General features: G+C 42.9%; 1 protein-coding gene across 1 annotated transcript in view; it reads right to left on the bottom strand.

Annotated features, from left to right (window-relative positions):
* The window catches only part of SPTY2D1 (SPT2 chromatin protein domain containing 1), a 27,968-nt gene extending 11,203 nt beyond the window's left edge, over positions 1-16,765 (bottom strand). Inside the window, exon 1 of the mRNA XM_008004679.3 lies at positions 16,595-16,765. Coding sequence (XP_008002870.1) covers positions 16,595-16,654 — 60 coding nt within the window. The 5' untranslated portion in view covers positions 16,655-16,765. The remainder of the gene's footprint in view (positions 1-16,594) is intronic.

The following is a 16,765-nucleotide window of genomic DNA, read 5'->3' as shown; positions in this document are numbered from 1 at the left end:
AAAAATTCTGATTTAAGCCAGGTGCAGTGGCTCACACCTATAATCCCAACACTTTGGGAGGCTGAGGCGGGCAGATTACCTGTGGTCAGGAGTTGGCAACCAGCCTGGCCAACATAGTGAAACTCCATCTCTACTAAAAATACAAAAATTAGCCGGGCGTGGTGGCGCATGCCTATAATCCCAGCTGCTTTGGAGGCTGAGGCAGGAGAATGGCTTTAACACAGGAGGCAGAGGTTGCAGTGAGCCGACATTGCACCACTGCACTCCAGGCTGGTGACAGAGCAAAACTCTGTCTCAATCAATCAATCAATAAGTAAATGTATAAAATTCTGAGTTAAAAAATAGCCTGCCTTAGAATGAAGCATTTCGAAGTCCAACTTTTCAAACAAACAGAAAAAACTACTCCTCACAACTATTTTCTCTCCTGACTACTCCAGATGATTTTCTAGTAGGGACTACGTGTGTTATTTCGCCTAGAACGTGGAAACATTGAGGTTTTACTTTGACCATACACAAAGACTAGGGGCAAACCACAGTAAAAAAGCATTTCAAAAAATCTATGCAATAAAGGCCCAATTCCTGGCAACCTTTAGCTCTTATATTCAGTAATGTTAATTTGCCTCACAAACTCTTTTTCAGACAGGTTCCTATAACACCCAAAAAATGCTCAAATTATCCTGGCATAGATGAAGCCTCTGGACCTCAGTTTTTATAGAACTGCATCAAGAAAGTACTAAACTCAAGTAATATTAATTTGAACTACAAAAGGAAAAATATTTCCACTTTGTAAGTACCTATTGTGAGAAAAATATGATGAACATGGAGCTAAAATAAATTCAGACCAGGGATAATTCACCTCTAGGACCATTCCAAATTAAATCCAGGAAATGAGATTTTTAAAGTATCCTCCTTTTTTTTGTTTTGTTAGACAGATGCATTCTCATCGAATGTACCTGTTGCTGTGGCTAGCAGAAAAAGAAACATGTCCAAGAACAAACTGAGACAACTTAGGAACCAAAAAACTATTCCCAAATATGTATGAAATTCTTGGAGGAAAACCAAAAGATATGTGCTTACTCTACAGCTGCCAAATACGACATATCTTGAAACAGGCTGGAAGTTCCGAGTAAATTAGTCTGCCAACGAAGCAGCTAGCCAAGGAAGCAGGCTCTAATCCAACCTGAAAATCTTGCATGATGGCAATGTTGAGAAGTGACATATCCCTAATAGAGAGAAATCCCAAGACAGCATCCAGATTTCTTTCCCAGTCACCTTGGCTAGGCCACAATCAGATCCTTTAAAGTCCGTATCTTTGTAAATTTAATTTTAGACTCTTTCCACAGTGGATAGGGGCTCAATATTTAAAGGAGAAAAAGGAGAAGGAAAGGGAGAGGAGAAAGAGAATACTGCTAACCTAACTAGATATATATAAAATTGTCCTTGTTTACAAGAAAAGAACCATAAACACAGGTCTTAATCACAAGGAGCTTACATTTTCATTATGGAAAGGGCACCATGAATATGATTCAAATTAAGACATATAAAAACCTGTAAGCAGAGGCACACACTCACTCTACTCCATCCCATTAATGGATTTGGAAGCAGAGGAAGGTAGATTTTTTTTTCACCAACACTTAAGATTTTCCTGGCCAGTCGCAGTGGCTTATGTCCGTAATCCTAGCACTTTGGGAGGCTGAGGCGGGAGGATCACTTGAGCCCAGGAGTTAAGAGCCCAGCCTGGGCAACATGGTGAGAACTCATCTCTTTAAAAAAAGAAAAAAAAGGCTGGGTGCAGTGGCTCACACCTATAATCCCAGAACTTTGGGAGGCTGAGGCAGGTGGATCACAAGGTCAGGAGATCGAGACCATCCTGGCCAACATGGTAAAACCCCATCTCTACAAAAAATACAAATATTAGCTGGGCATGGTGGTGCCTGCCTGTAAACCCAGCTACTTGGGAGGCTGAAGCAGGAGAATCGCTTGAACCAGGGAGTCAGAGGCTGCAGTGAGCCAAAATCATGCCACTGTACTCCAGCCTGGCGACAGAGCAAGACTCCGTCTCAATAAACAAAAAACAAAAATTTCCTGTCCCTGTCCATTATATAGCTCATAGAGTTATAAAGCCCCATACAAATTAAAGCCCCATACAAGGTTTTCCCCAAGAAAAATGCAAATACATATATTAGCGTTACTTATTTAAAACAGGACTGGTGGCCGGGCGCGGTGGCTCACGCCTGTAATCCCAGCACTTTGGGAGGCCGAGGCGGGCGGATCACAAGGTCAGGAGATCGAGACCATGGTGAAACCCCGTCTCTACAAAAAATAGAAAAAATTAGCCGGGCGCGGTGGCAGGCGCCTGTAGTCCCAGCTACTTGGGAGGCTGAGGCAGGAGAATGGCGTGAACCCGGGAGGCGGAGCTTGCAGTGAGCCGAGATTGCGCCACTGCACTCCAGCCTGGGCGACAGAGCTAGACTCCGTCTCAAAAAAAATAAATAAATAAATAAAAATAAATAAATAAATAAATAAATAAAACAGGACTGGTTTGCTGTCCAAATAACCCAGCACTGAGCACCATCTAACATGATTTTGGGATAGATATCTTTCATCTTAACCTGGGACTGCAAGAGATAGAAAGTGGGATATGACAAACCAAAAAGCTGCTCTTGACTGAATACTGGTATCCAAAAGGGAAAACATCAGTGTCAATGGGACATAATTTAATGCAGTGTTTATTAGCAAGCTTCAGTCATTTGCATACTACCTTTATGATTTTTGCCTTTGTGGTATACTACGCCTACTATTACTTACTAATTTAAAAAAAATATACAGAGTTGGCCGGGTGCGGTAGTTCACGCCTGTAATCCCAGCGCTTTGGGAGGACAAGGCGGGCAGATCACTTAATGTCAGGAGTTCGAGACCAGCCTGGCCTCGAACTCTGGTGAAACCCCATCTCCACTAAAAGTACAAAAAGTAGCTAGGCATGGTGGCTCATGCCTGTAGTCCCGGCTACTTGGGAGGCTGAGGCACAAGAATCACTTGAACCTGGGAGGCAGAGGTTGCAGTGAGCCAAGATCACACCATTGCACTCTAGCCTGGACAACAGAGTGAGACTTGGTCTCAAAAAAAAAAAAAAAAAAAAAAAAAAAACCACAGACCTAACATCAAGACCTATTATTACAGCTTTACCTCAGCAATAATATCCATAAAATGACTGACTTGAATAACTAGTTACATTTTTCCAATTCATATAAAAATATATACTATTGGCCGGGCGCGGTGGCTCACGCCTGTAATCCCAGCACTTTGGGAGGCCGAGGCGGGCGGATCACAAGGTCAGGAGATCGAGACCATGGTGAAACCCCGTCTCTACTAAAAAATAGAAAAAAATTAGCCGGGCGCAGTGGCGGGCGCCTGTAGTCCCAGCTACTGGGGAGGCTGAGGTAGGAGAATGGCGTGAACCCGGGAGGCGGAGCTTGCAGTGAGTCGAGATTGCGCCACTGCACTCCAGCCTGGGCGACAGAGCGAGACTCCGTCTCAAAAAAAAAAAAAAAAAAATATATATATATATATACTATTAAGCCAGGCGCGGTGGCTCACACCTGTAATCCCAGCATTTTGGGAGGCCGAGGCGGGCGGATCACGAGGTCAGGAGATCGAGACCATCCTGGCTAACATGGTGAAACCCTGTCTCTACTAAAAGCACAAAAAAATTAGCCAGGTGTGGTGGCAGGCGCCTGTAGTTCCAGCTACTCGGGAGGCTGAGGCAGTAATTGCTTGAACCCAAGAGGCGGAGGGTTGCAGTGAGCCGAGATTGCACCACTGCACTTCAGCCTGGGTGACTGTACTCCAGCCTGAGTGAGAAGAGCAAAACTCCATTTCAAAAAAAAAAAAAAAAGAAAGAAAGAAAGAAACAAAACACTGACTTAGGGAACAAAAATACAGGAAAGGTAGAAAAGGAAGGTGGTGTTCAGGGACTCAGATTTGCTTTGAAAAGAATAACAAAGGCTACTTTTAGCTTTTTTTCAAAGTATACACCTATTCTCATCAATTTATATGTTGATTTCAAATTCTGCCTTTTTAAACACCTCTAACCATTAAGGATAATTAAGCTGGTCTCATGTTTAACCCAACAACTTTGCAGTACTTGTTGTCCTGTCCTTATGATGCAGAAGAAATTCAATAAATCTATGCAATGTCTATTTTGTTGATCTTCTAAACAACTTAAAAAGCTAGCAGTAAGGCAAGGTCAGCACTGCTTTAATGAGGCTTAATCTTGTTTATATGAACTGAGCCATAATCAATTAATTTCTTATATCCTCTGTAGCTTAAAAATGTACGCAGGCCCGGCATAGTGGCTCATACTTGTAATTCTAGCACTTTGGGAGGCTAATTCGAGAGGATCGCTTGAGCACAGGAGTTCAAGACCAGCCTGGGCAACATAGGGAGACCCTGTCTCTCCAAACAATTTAAAAATTAGCTGGGCACAGTGGCACACACCTGTGGTCCCAGCTACTCGGGAGGCTGAGGCAGGAGGATTGTCTCAGCCAGGGAAGTCGAGGCTGCAGTGAGCTGTGGTTGTGCTACTGCACTCCAGCCTGAGCAACAGAGTAAGACCCTATCTCAAAAAAAAACAAAACAAAAAAAAACAAAAAAAACCTCAACAGCACAAATACCAGTAAGATATTAAAACATTCTTAGACAAAGTTTAGGTTCACAGCCTAAAAAAAAGACTGGGTCACTACAGATCATCTTTATATTTTTGGAAATATCTTTGAATGGCCGGGCACAGTGGCTCATGTCTGTAATCCTAAAACTTTGGGAGGCTGAGGTGAGAAGACTGATTGAGCCCAGGAGTTCGAAACTAGCCTAGGCAGCATACTGAGACCCACATCTCTAAAAAATACACAAAAATTAGCCGAACATTGTGATGCACACCTGTAGTCCCAGCTACATAGCTGATGTGGGAGGACGGCTTGAGCCCAGGAGGTGGAGGCTGCAGTGAGCCATGATTGTGCCACTGTACTCTAGCCTGGGTGACAGAGCAAGACTCTGTCTCAAAAAGAAAATCTTTGAGATATAATTCATATATCACAAAATTCATCCATTTAATGTATACAATTAAATGGTTTTTGATATACAGCTGACCCTTAAACATGGTAGCATAGGATGCCACCACCCTGTGCAGTAAGAAAAAATTCTGGCTGGGAGTGGTGGCTCATCCCTGTAATCCCTGCACTTTGGGAGGCCAAGGCAGGCAGATCACCTGAGGTCAGGAGTTCAAGACCAGCCTGGCCAATATGATGAAACCCCATCTCTACTAAAAATACAAAAAATTAGCTGGGCGTGATGGTGTGTACCCATAATCCCAGGTACTCAGGAGGCTGACGCAGGAGAATTGCCTGAATCCAGGAGGTGGAGGTTGCAGTGAGCTGAGATCACGCCACTGTACTCCAGCCTGGGCAACAAGAGCAAAACTCCATCTCAAAACAACAACAACAACAACATTCTATGTATAACTTTTGACTCCCAAAAAACTATTAACAACTCAAAGTTGACCAGAAGCCTTACTGATAACATAGTCAATTAACATACATTTTGTGCATGATGATATACCTTTTTCTTAATTGTTTTAAATGTTTCTAGGCTATGTTCATCTGCAGGTTTTTTAAAGTTGTCACAAATTTTAAAAAAACTTATTGGAAAAAAATCCACGTATAAGTGGGTCCACGCATTTCAAGTTTTTTTTTTTTTTTTTTTTTTTTGAAACGGAGTCTTGCTCTGTCGCCCTGGCTTTTTTTTTTTTTTTTTTTTTTTTTTTTGTATTTTTAGTAAAGACGGGGTTTCACTGTGTTAGGCAGGATGGTCTCGATCTCCTGACTTCATGATCCGCCCGCCTTGGCCTTCCAAAGTGCTGGGATTACAGGCGTGAGCCACCACGCCCAGCCACAAGCCTATGTTGTTGAAGGGTCAACTGCATCCACAGAGTTGTATAACCAACACACCATCTGATTCCAGAATATTTTAATCATCCTCCCAAAAAATATCTTGGCTTTAGCAATGACTCCACGCTCTCGTCTTCCCTCAGACCCTGGCAAACGCTAATCTACGTTCTGTCTCTATGCATTTACCAATTCTGGACATCGCATATAAATGAAATTATATGTGGCTATGATGGTTAATTTTCTATGTCAATTTGACTAGGCTATAATACCCAGTTATTTAATCAAACATTAAGCGTTACTGTAAAGGTATTTTGTAGATATAATATCTATAATCAGTTGACTTTAGGGTAAAGAAAACTACCCTCCATAATGTGGATGGGTCTCATCCAATCATGACAATGAAGGCATAAGAGCAAAACCCGAGGCTTCTAAGAAGAGGAATTCTATCTCAAACTACAGCATAAACTCCTGCCTGATTTTCTAGCCTGCTGGCCTGCCCTAGAAATTTCAGACTTGTCAGGCCTCCATAATCAATTCTCTAAAATAAATCTTACTGGTTCCATGGAGAACACTGACAGATACAGTAACCTTTTGTATCTGGCTTCTTTCACTAAGCATGTTTTCAAGGTTCATGTTGTAGCATGTATCAATATTTCCTTCCTTTTTGTGGCTGAATAATATTCCATTGTATAGATATACCATGCATTATTTTTATATTCATCAGCTGAATATTCGAACTGTCTCTACTTTTTGGCTATTATGAACAATGCTGCTGTGAACATTTGTGTACAAGTTTTTATGTGGATGCACATCTTCCTTTCTCTTAGGTATATGACCACAGATCTTTTTCTCATTGGGGTTGCAATAGACCCTGGTATCAAAAGATGTGTTGTAAGGAAATATTTTAAAAACCAGTTCCCCATAGGCGTAGCCCAGTGGAGAATCATTTTTAAAAAGAGAGAGAAAAAAAAAAGAGCTTCAGGCTGGATTACATTACATTCTATTTAATAACCCAGAAGAACTATTTGGCACTTCCCCTCGCATCACATGGTCATATTTAGCCCTAGCAGCAGCACATCAAGATGGACCCATCAATTCTGAATCTGATTCAAGGCACCAGGCTGCTTCATTGTTTGAGCTTCATGGAAAGCAGCTGGACAAGAGTTTCTTTTATCCTAAGCATATCCATTTTATTACACTGCAAGCCAACTCCGTCATTATGCTACACCCCAATGAATGATCCACCACAGTGAAATCTGTCATTTAAATACAACATCAGAGATTTTGCCAAGATTTGTAATTCTGAAGCCAAGAGCTTTAGAAAATTTTAAGCCACTTTAAGACATGTCTGTTCCTTGCATTTAAACTGTATCATCTAGGCCACATTAAGAAAATAAGGAGACATCAGTCTAGAAATATGTGTACAACAAATACTGTATGTTATGTTGGAATCAATAGTCAATCCCTGGCCAGCGCGATCGCTCATGCCTGTAATCCCAGCACTTTGGGAGGCCGAGGCGGGTGGATCACCTGAGGTCAGGAGTTCAACACCAGCCTGACCAACATGGAGAAACCCCATCTCTACTAAAAACACAAAACTAGCCAGGTGGGATGGCACATTGCCTGTAATCCCAGCTACTCGGGAGGCTGAGGCAGGAGAATTGCTTGAACCCGGGAGGCGGAGGTTGTGGTGAACCGAGATTGCGCCACTGCACTCCAGTCTGGGCGACAGAGCGAGACTCCATCTCGAGAACAAACAAACAAAAAAAAGTCAATCCCTCCATGAAAGCTGTTCTTTACCCAGGAGATAGCATATTGTTTCAATTGTAGAAAATATAAATTTCTTGATGACTTTACATAAGAGATTTATAACTGGTTAGAATTAGAAGTTAGGAATATTCAAAGAACGCTACATCCTTAACTTTAATAATTACCACACAGTTTTAAAAAATTTTCTCAGAACATCAGAGTCAGAGAAAGAAAGTAGGCCTGGAAAACCAACGGTTCCATTAGAACTGCTTAGCTGGATGGCTAAGAGGATAAAAATTAATAACCTGCACCAAAAGATGCTATTCATAATTGCTATGGAGTTAAATGTAAACGTTACTGTTATTGTGTTTATAAAAATATACCTGATTATAAAATGTAATAATATCAGATAGGTGTCTCATGGAGTCTCTAGTCCAACCTCTATGTTAGAAATGGCCCAGGACACCTGTGTATTTACTGGCAATCACACAGTTTATAGCAGAGTCTGAATTAGAATCCAGATCGCCTACCTCAGCCCCAAAAGTGTTCTCACTACAACACACCTCACTTCTTTTTTTTTTTTTTTTTTTTTGAGACGGAGTCTTGCTTTGTCGCCCAGGCTGGAGTGCAGTGGCCGGATCTCAGCTCACTGCAAGCTCCGCCTCCCGGGTTTACGCCATTCTCCTGCCTCAGCCTCCCGAGTAGCTGGGACTACAGGCGCCCGCCACCTCGCCCGGCTAGTTTTTTTTTGTATTTTTTGGTAGAGACGGGGTTTCACCGAGTTAGCTAGGATGGTCTCGATCTCCTGACCTCGTGATCCGCCCGTCTCGGCCTCCCAAAGTGCTGGGATTACAGGCTTGAGCCACCACGCCCGGCCTTTTTTTTTTTTTTTTAAGAAATACATAGGGTCTTGCTTGATCTGTCACCCAGGCGGCCAGAGTGCAGCGGCATGACCTTGGCTCACTGTGGCCTCAAACTCCTGGGCTCCAGTGACTCTCCCACCTCAGGTTCCCGAGTAGCTGGGACTACAGGCACACACCACCACAACTGGCTATTAATAATTTTTGTATTTTTTGTAGAGATGGGGGGGTCTCACTTTGTTGCCCATGCTGGTCACTTCTAATTTAACTCCAACACTTTTTTTTTTTGAGATGGAGTCTCACTCTGTTGCCCAGGCTAGAGTGCAGTGGCATGGTCTCGGCTCACTGCAACTTCTACCTCCTGGGTTCAAGCAATTCTCCTGCCTCAACCTCTCGAGTAGCTGGGATTACAGGCGCCTGCCACCACACCCAGGTAATGTTTTCTATTTTTAGTAGAGATGGGTTTCACCATGTTGGCCAGGTTGGTCTCGAACGCCTGACCTCATGATCCACCCACCTTCGCCTCCCAAAGTGCTGGGATTACAGGCGTGAGCTACAATGCCTGACTCTACCACTTTCACCTCTAGTTTCTAATTTAACTCTAAAACTTGGATCCCTAGTTCTAACCTCCTTTCCCTAATTTCCACGTGCCTCTTGGATAATGCCAGTACTTCAGAAAGGTCTACAACTGTACTTCCATCTTATCCTCCCTCACCTTCAGAGTCTACTTCTGTTAACCATGCTGGCACTCTCCTAAACAAGCTGTAAACATCCTTCTGCCTAACAGTTTCCAAATGATTTTGGTTTGGCCTTTACATTTCTCTCCTATCAGACTCTACTGTATACTAAGAATGTCATTTAAAAAAAAAAAAAAATAGAGTTACTGCCTAAGGCTGGAGTTGGGGATAGGGAATTGGATGGGTTCAAGCTGTGTAGGTAACAACCTTCCTCACTATACCATCCTCAGTACACGTCCCTCATTCAACACAAGCTCATGATTAACAGCAAGAACTCTGGAGCTAATCTGCCTGGATTAGATTCTCTGCTCTACCATATCTAGCTTTATCACTTGTTAGCTGTGTGACCATGGGCAAGTTACAGGCCTCAGTTTCCTCATTAGTAAAATACTCTTCATTTTATGGTTATTATGGTGATTAAATTAATTAATATATAAAGTGCTTAGAACAGTGCCTAGCACAGAGTAAGCACTATAAAGGTTAATTGTTACTTAGGAAGAGATTATCTTGGTAGTGATGGGGAAGGGAAATAACAGAAAATCTATGGGAATAAGGTGAACAGTAGTTTCTAAAAGACCCTCTCCCTAAAACACCAGTTGAGAGGTACTGCTCTAGGTTAGAAATCCAACACTGCCCCAGACATGAGACAAGTAATCTTCAAATCTGTGAAAGAAAAGAGAGAGTCTTTTTGGGGCTTCTAAAGGTTGTTCAGCCCTGAGGAGGTTGACTTTGGAGACAGAGTCTTGGAGCATGACCTCTTAATTAATGACCTTTTGTTTTAAATTAACTTCCTCATGTTCTTGTACCAGGCTCAGACCACATGGCTGAGATAAAAGACCCTTGGCCAGGTGCGGTGGCTCATGTCTACAATCCCAGCACTTTGGGAGGCCGAGGCAGGTGGATCACCTGAGGTCAGGAATTCGAGACCAGCCTGGCCAGCATGATGAAACCCCATCTCTACTAAAAATACAAAAAAAAAAAAAAATTAGCCAGGCGTGGTGGTATACGCCTGTAATCCCAGCAACCTGGGAGGCTGAGGCAAGAGAATGGGTTGAACCTGGGTAGCAGAGGTTGCAGTGAGCCAAGATCACGCTATTGCACTCTAGACTGGGCTACAGAGCAAGATTCCATCTCCAAAACAACAACAAAAAACCCTTCACCAGGTGTGGTGGCTCACGTCTGTAATTCCAGCACTTTGGGAGGCCAAGGCAGATGGATCACTTGAGGTCAGGAGTTTGAGACCAGACTGGCCAACATGGTGAAACCCCATCTCTACTAAAAAATACAAAAATTAGCTGGGCATGGTGGTGCATGTCTGTGGTCCCAGCTATTCGGGAGGCTGAGGCAGGAGAACTGCTTGAACCAAGGAGGCAGAGGTTGCAGTCAGCTGAAATGGCGCCACTGGACTCCAGCCTGGGCGACAGAGCGAGACTGTCTCCGGGAAAAAAAAAAAAAAAAAATTCTTGACGAAGAGACCCCTTGACTATTACATCCTTAATGTGGAATGTTAAATACACTCTTTCCAAAAAAGAAACACTGCCTACTACCGAATTGCTGCAACTATGCATTAACCTTGTATAGAAAATACTGAAATCCTGTTAAGCTTCCCCAGTCCTTGCCTATATAAAAGATTCTCAAATCTCTCCATTTTGGAGCACTTCATTTGGCTATTATGAATAATGCTGCTGTGAACATTTGTGTACAAGTTTTTATGTGGATGTATGTTTTCCTTTCTCTTGGGCATATGATCATAGATCTTTTTAACATTGAGCTGGCAAGACCTTTCAAAAGGGGGTTGCAATCAAACCTTGGTATAAAAGATGTGGTACTGGAATGTTTTAAAAGACAGCTCCCCTATCCCATAGGGGTAAGCCCAGTGGAGAATCATGTCTAGAAAGAAAAACAGTCATAGGCTGGGTTACATTATATTCTATTTAATAAGGCAGAAGAACTATCTGGCACATAAGAGAATGCATACATCCTGAAATACACACATTTTGAAATTTTCTGCTGTAGGATTATCTGTCTGCTTTGTGGAGTCTGCGTCTTCCCAGGTAGCCATCCTCAAACTGCACTCAAATAAGCTCAATATCATATTGCCAGGACTTCGTTATTAAGTCCTTGGACCCTTCGGATCCAAGGGTGGGGAGCAATCTAGTTACAATCCATTATAGATCAAACGTTACCTGCAGAAAAAGTCATCTACAGAAACTTTTTGTTGGCCCACAGTGTTTTTTAAAAGAAAATGTAACTACTATGCAAATTGTAGGCTTCTTTTAAATACATGGAGCTTGGCACCTATCATTTTTTATCCAGACTACTTCAAGAATTTACATTATCTACCTGGCCCCTGAAGACATCTGAATTTGCTGTCCTAGTTAATGTCCTGGGCTCTTACTTTCACTACCTATGGTTCTTATCCTTAAGGGGCTATAGGCAGACCCCCAAATTCTGGTATACCTGGTACCACATGAATGTTTGCCCTTTACCTTTTGGTTTGTGGCGGCGGAGGGTGGGGCGGGGTGGGGGGAGGTCACACCAGAGCTTCAGTAGCTTTTCTGGTTATTTTTCACAGTCTCACTGGGAGAAAGACCACATATGTTGTCTTATGCTTTACAAGCCATCAATTATAGCTATGTGATGGCTGGGTGCCGTGGCTCGCGCCTGTAATTCCAGCACTTTGGGAGGCCAAGGCAGGCAGATCACTTGAGGCCAGGAGTTCGAAACCAGCCTGGCCAACATGGCAAAACCCCATCTCTTAACTGAAAATACAAAAGTTAGATGGGCATGGTGGCGCACAGCTGCAGTCCCAGCTACTCAGGAGGCTGAGGCAGGAGAATCGCTTGACCTTGGGTGGCAGAGGTTGCAGTGAGCCCAAGTCGCATCACTGCATTCCAGCCTGGGCGAGAGTGAGACTTTGTCTCGAAAAAAAAAAAAAAAAAAAAAAAAATTACAGCTATGTGAAGCCTGTAAGAATCCACATTCTAAGCTCTAATATTCTACCAAAACAAGTTAAACTACTTTGTTTTTCCTACTGGAACCCAGGGAGGAAAATCAAGTGCAAGTTTACCAAAAATACCTTTTGTCCTTTATATATAAACAGAGCCAGTGACGACAACTTGTTTCATCACCTGAATCAGCGGTTATTATGTATTCAGTTTTCCACTGGGAAATGATAGTGTGCCTAATATTTCTGGGCCTGATGCAATTCTACCTTTAACATAAAAAAGTATTTCTGTTAAAAAGAAACAAAAAAATGATGATTAGGGAAATACTCATAGCTTCTCAAGACAGATACAATAGGTACCTTTAAAAAATAAAGCTCTGGCTGGGCGCAGTGTCTCACACCTGTAATCCCGGCACTTTAGGACGCCAAAGCGGGTGGATCATGAGCTCAGGAGATTGAGACCATCCTGACCAACATGGTGAAAACCCGTCTCTACTAAAAATACAAAAATTAGCTGGGTGTGGTGGCATGCACCTGTAATCCCAACTACTCGGGAGGCCGAGGCAGGAGAATCACTTGCACCCAGAAGGCGGAGGTTGCAGTGAGCAGAGACAGCGCCACCGCACTCCAGTCTGGTGACAGAACAAGACTCCATCTCAAAACAATAACAACAACAAAAAGCTCTGCAAAGAGTCTGAAGGGCTGAGTGGCTGTACAGGTGTTTGAATTTTAGTCTAATAATTGCTAGTCACTGGATTTCCTTAGCATAGTAAAGGTCTGACCTAAGAACTCTGAAGACTTAAATTCTGAGCATTAGCTCTGATAGGTTCCAAATGAAGGTGGGAGGAGGAGTTGGCGAACAGGGAAAAATTGAACCAATCAATAGAGAGAAATGCAGCCTAGCTGTTACTGCAAAGCCTCTGTGGTTCCCAGATCAATTAATCAAGTAAGTTCATCTCAGCAGGGTGTTTATAGGGCAGGGAGGGGTACAGCTGTCTTTTTCTTTTCTTTTTCTTTTCTTTTAATTTGAGACAGAGTTTCGCTCTGTCACCCCGGCTGGAGTGCAGGGACATGATCTCCATCCACTCACTGCAACCTCTGTCTTACTGCAACCTCTGCCTCTCAGGTTCAAGCCATTCTCCTGCCTCAGCCTCCTGAGTAGCTGAGATTACAGGTGTGTGCCACCATGCCTGGCTAATTTTTGTGTTTTTAGTAGAGACAGGGTTTCACCCCGTTCGAGAGGCTGGTCTCGAACTCCTGACCTCAGGTGATCCTGCCCACCTTGGCCTCTCAAAGTGCTGGGATTACAGGTGTAAGCCACAGTGCCCGGCCAGAAATAAAGCTGTTAATTGATATGACAGTCCCCAACTCGCTTTGTTTTTATAATTGTGAAATATCATAGACATAGTGTACAGTGTAAGAGATTATTACAAAGCAAGTATCCTTGTAAGCCACCATCCAAGTCAAGAAACATTTCAAGACAGGCCTGGCTCAGTGGTTCAAACCTATACTCCCAGCAAGTTTGGGAGGCTGAGGTGGGCTGATCACTTGAGGCCAGGAGTTTGATACCAGCCCTGTCTCTATTAAAATACAAAAAAAAAAAAAAATCAACTGGGCGTGGTGGTGCACCCCTGTATTCCCAGCTACTCGGGAGGCTGAGGCAGGAGAATGGCTTGAACCTGGGAGGCGGAGGTTGCAGTGAGCCAAGATTTCACCACTGCACTCCAGCCTGGGCAACAGACTCCATCTCAAAAAAAAAAAAAAGAAAGAAAAGAAAAAGCTTTCTTTCTTTTAAAATAGATTAAAAGAAAAAAAAAAAAAGAAAAAAACGCTTTATTTCTTTTAAAATAGATAGCAAAAAAAGAAAAAAAGCTTTATTTATTTTAAAATAGATGGAATAAATATGTGAAAATGTTAATATGCTAAATGTGGGGTTTGGGTATATAAGAAATGCGTTAATATTCCTTATGTTTGAAAGTGTCCAAATTAAGCTGATAAAGTAAATGGAATAGTTAGATGAATCAAGTTACTGCAAATCAAGTAAAGCATGAAATTTGGCTGGGTGTGGTGGCTCACACCTGTAATTTCAGCACTTTGGGAGGTCAACTTGGGCGAATGACTTGAGGTCAGGAGTTCAAGACTAGCCTTGCCAACATGGTGAAACCCTGTCTCTACCAAAAATACAAAAATTAGCTTGATGTGGTGGTGAGCGCCTGTAGTCCCAGCTACTCAGGAGGCTGAGGCAGGAGAATTGCTTGAACCCAGCAGGTGGAGGCTGCAGTGAGCTGAACCCATGCCACCGTACTCCAGCCTCCAGCCTGAGCGACAGAGTGAGACTCCATCTCAAAAAAAAAAAAAAAAAAAAAAAAAGGAAATTTAACTACAGTCTTATGGGTCTATTCCTCAAACAGTTTCTTTTGTGACTTTAATTCCATGTAAAAGATAAGAATTATAATGCTGGTAACTAAATCAAACTTCTAGGCTTACTAGCTTTGGCAGGGAGGGGTCAGAGAATGCATGATTCATAAAATATATGGCTATATTATCAATTTTTTTTGAGATGGAGTTTTGCTCTTGTTGCCCAGGCTGGAGTGCAATGGCACAATCTCAGCGCACTGCAATCTCCGCATCCTGGGTTCAAGCAATTCTCCTGTCACAGGCGCACACCACCATGCCTGGCTAATTTTTGTATTTTTAGTAGAGACAGGGTTTCATATTTGTCAGGCTGGTCTTGAACTCCTGACTTCAGGTGATCCTCCTGCCTAGGCCTCCCAAAGTGCTGGGATTACAGGTGTGAGTCATTGTACCCGGCCATCTATTAAATTTTAAATTACTTTTTCCCCCTTTTTGATTCCTCTGTTATTCCAATCATAGATAATGCATATATTATGAAATATACATATATTTTGAAATTTTCTGCTTTAGGGTTATCTGTCTGCTTTTCTCCCAGCAGCTACTGGCTTTCAAAATAAGAAATGACAGTTCTGATTCTTCCATAGAACAGTCCTGGGCATCAAAGCTAGTCTTTGACCTCTACTGAAATTCAGTAAGATCCAGAATGAAATATAGACCAAATTATGCAAAGATGAATGGTAACTAGACCCAATATTGATTCATCTGGAAAATTTACAGATGCTTCTAGAAAGTAAATCTGTTGATCTGGGTTTCAAAGGTTTGATTCTATACCTTCAACATGCAAAGCTTATGACTCACGGCTTAGAGGAATGGTTATTCAGAGTTCTTGGGATAGGGGATGGCTGTGTGTGTGTGTATACACACATTTATAAACATAAATACAGACCTTTTTCAGATCAATATTTTCAAAGGGATAAAAGAATGAACTAGCCTCAGAAGACAAAAAAAAAAAAAGAGGCAGAAGAGAAAAAAATGAATATTGCAATATACGAATATCTAGGAAATGCAGAGCACTTCGTGGGAGCTCATTTCTAGCTGAATTGGCTTTGAGAGTCGTTTTAGTTCTACACCTCACTGCTCAAACCGCAGGCATCAACCATGCAACTTATCGGTTTACAGCTGTGCTGTGGGTACCATCTGAAAATCTGGAAATGATTAGCTTATGCAAAACAGCCACAACCCCCAGAAACCAGGCGCTCTCCACCACTTTACCATTTAAGTCTTACACCACTCTTGCGACTGTAAGCGAATTGACAAACATCTACTGAGCAAATGGGACCTAGATTTTAAACAAAGACTGAAATCTGGAAGGCTACAAGTAAACGGAAGCTGAAACTAGCTCGCCTATTCTGTTGGCCAAGAATTTCGTGGAATCTGCTAAACTTCTCTTCCTAAAAATGATACTCATCTCCTGGGAGGTGATAATTTAATCACCTCGCTGGCTAAGTGGGTGGGGCCGCGTCAGAGAATTCTTTCAAGAAATCACTAAACGTTTGACTTGAAGATTGATGAGAAACCAGCCAAAAGGCTATCAGGCCAAGGACCCCCAACCCCCCTAACTCCCTTACATACATACTTCCTTCCCAATCTCTGGGCTGAAGTTTATGCCGAAGCCAAAAACTACCAGCGCTAGAATCCACTGCGTGCCAGGCACAGCTCACTCACCGCTTTCACGCAGTTCTAACTAAAACACCCAAACCGCAAAGTCCCTGTTGCAGGGGTAAATAAGCCGGCGAAACCCATTCACAGGATGGCTCCCGCATCTCGTCCAAAGCCCTCGTCCCCCGAGTTCCCAAGAGTATAAATCCAAGAAAAGAAAATAAGGCGTCCAGGTCTTTCCTCTCCCGGAGCCGATAGGTGGCTGCCTAGAAGTTCCATTGGCCACACATACTCCGAACTTGGAAGATTAGGGTCCCCCTACATGACGCCCCAGCTGCTACTTACCGGCACATTGTTTACACCTTGTCCCTTGGAAGCTATCAGGAGAATTTCTCTGAAGTCCATGTTGGGCCGAGGCGGGAGAAACTGGGCCAGGCACTCGGAAAGGACTGACAGCGCACCTAACCGAGGAGCCCAGCTACAGCCAAGTGCCCTGCCTCGGCAGCCCCACTGCCA

The sequence above is a fragment of the Chlorocebus sabaeus genome, chromosome 1, assembly GCF_047675955.1.
Source record: "Chlorocebus sabaeus isolate Y175 chromosome 1, mChlSab1.0.hap1, whole genome shotgun sequence".
In the NCBI taxonomy this organism is placed as follows: domain Eukaryota; kingdom Metazoa; phylum Chordata; class Mammalia; order Primates; family Cercopithecidae; genus Chlorocebus; species Chlorocebus sabaeus.
Note: the sequence above shows the minus strand (reverse complement) of the source record. Positions and strands in the feature narration are given on the sequence as shown.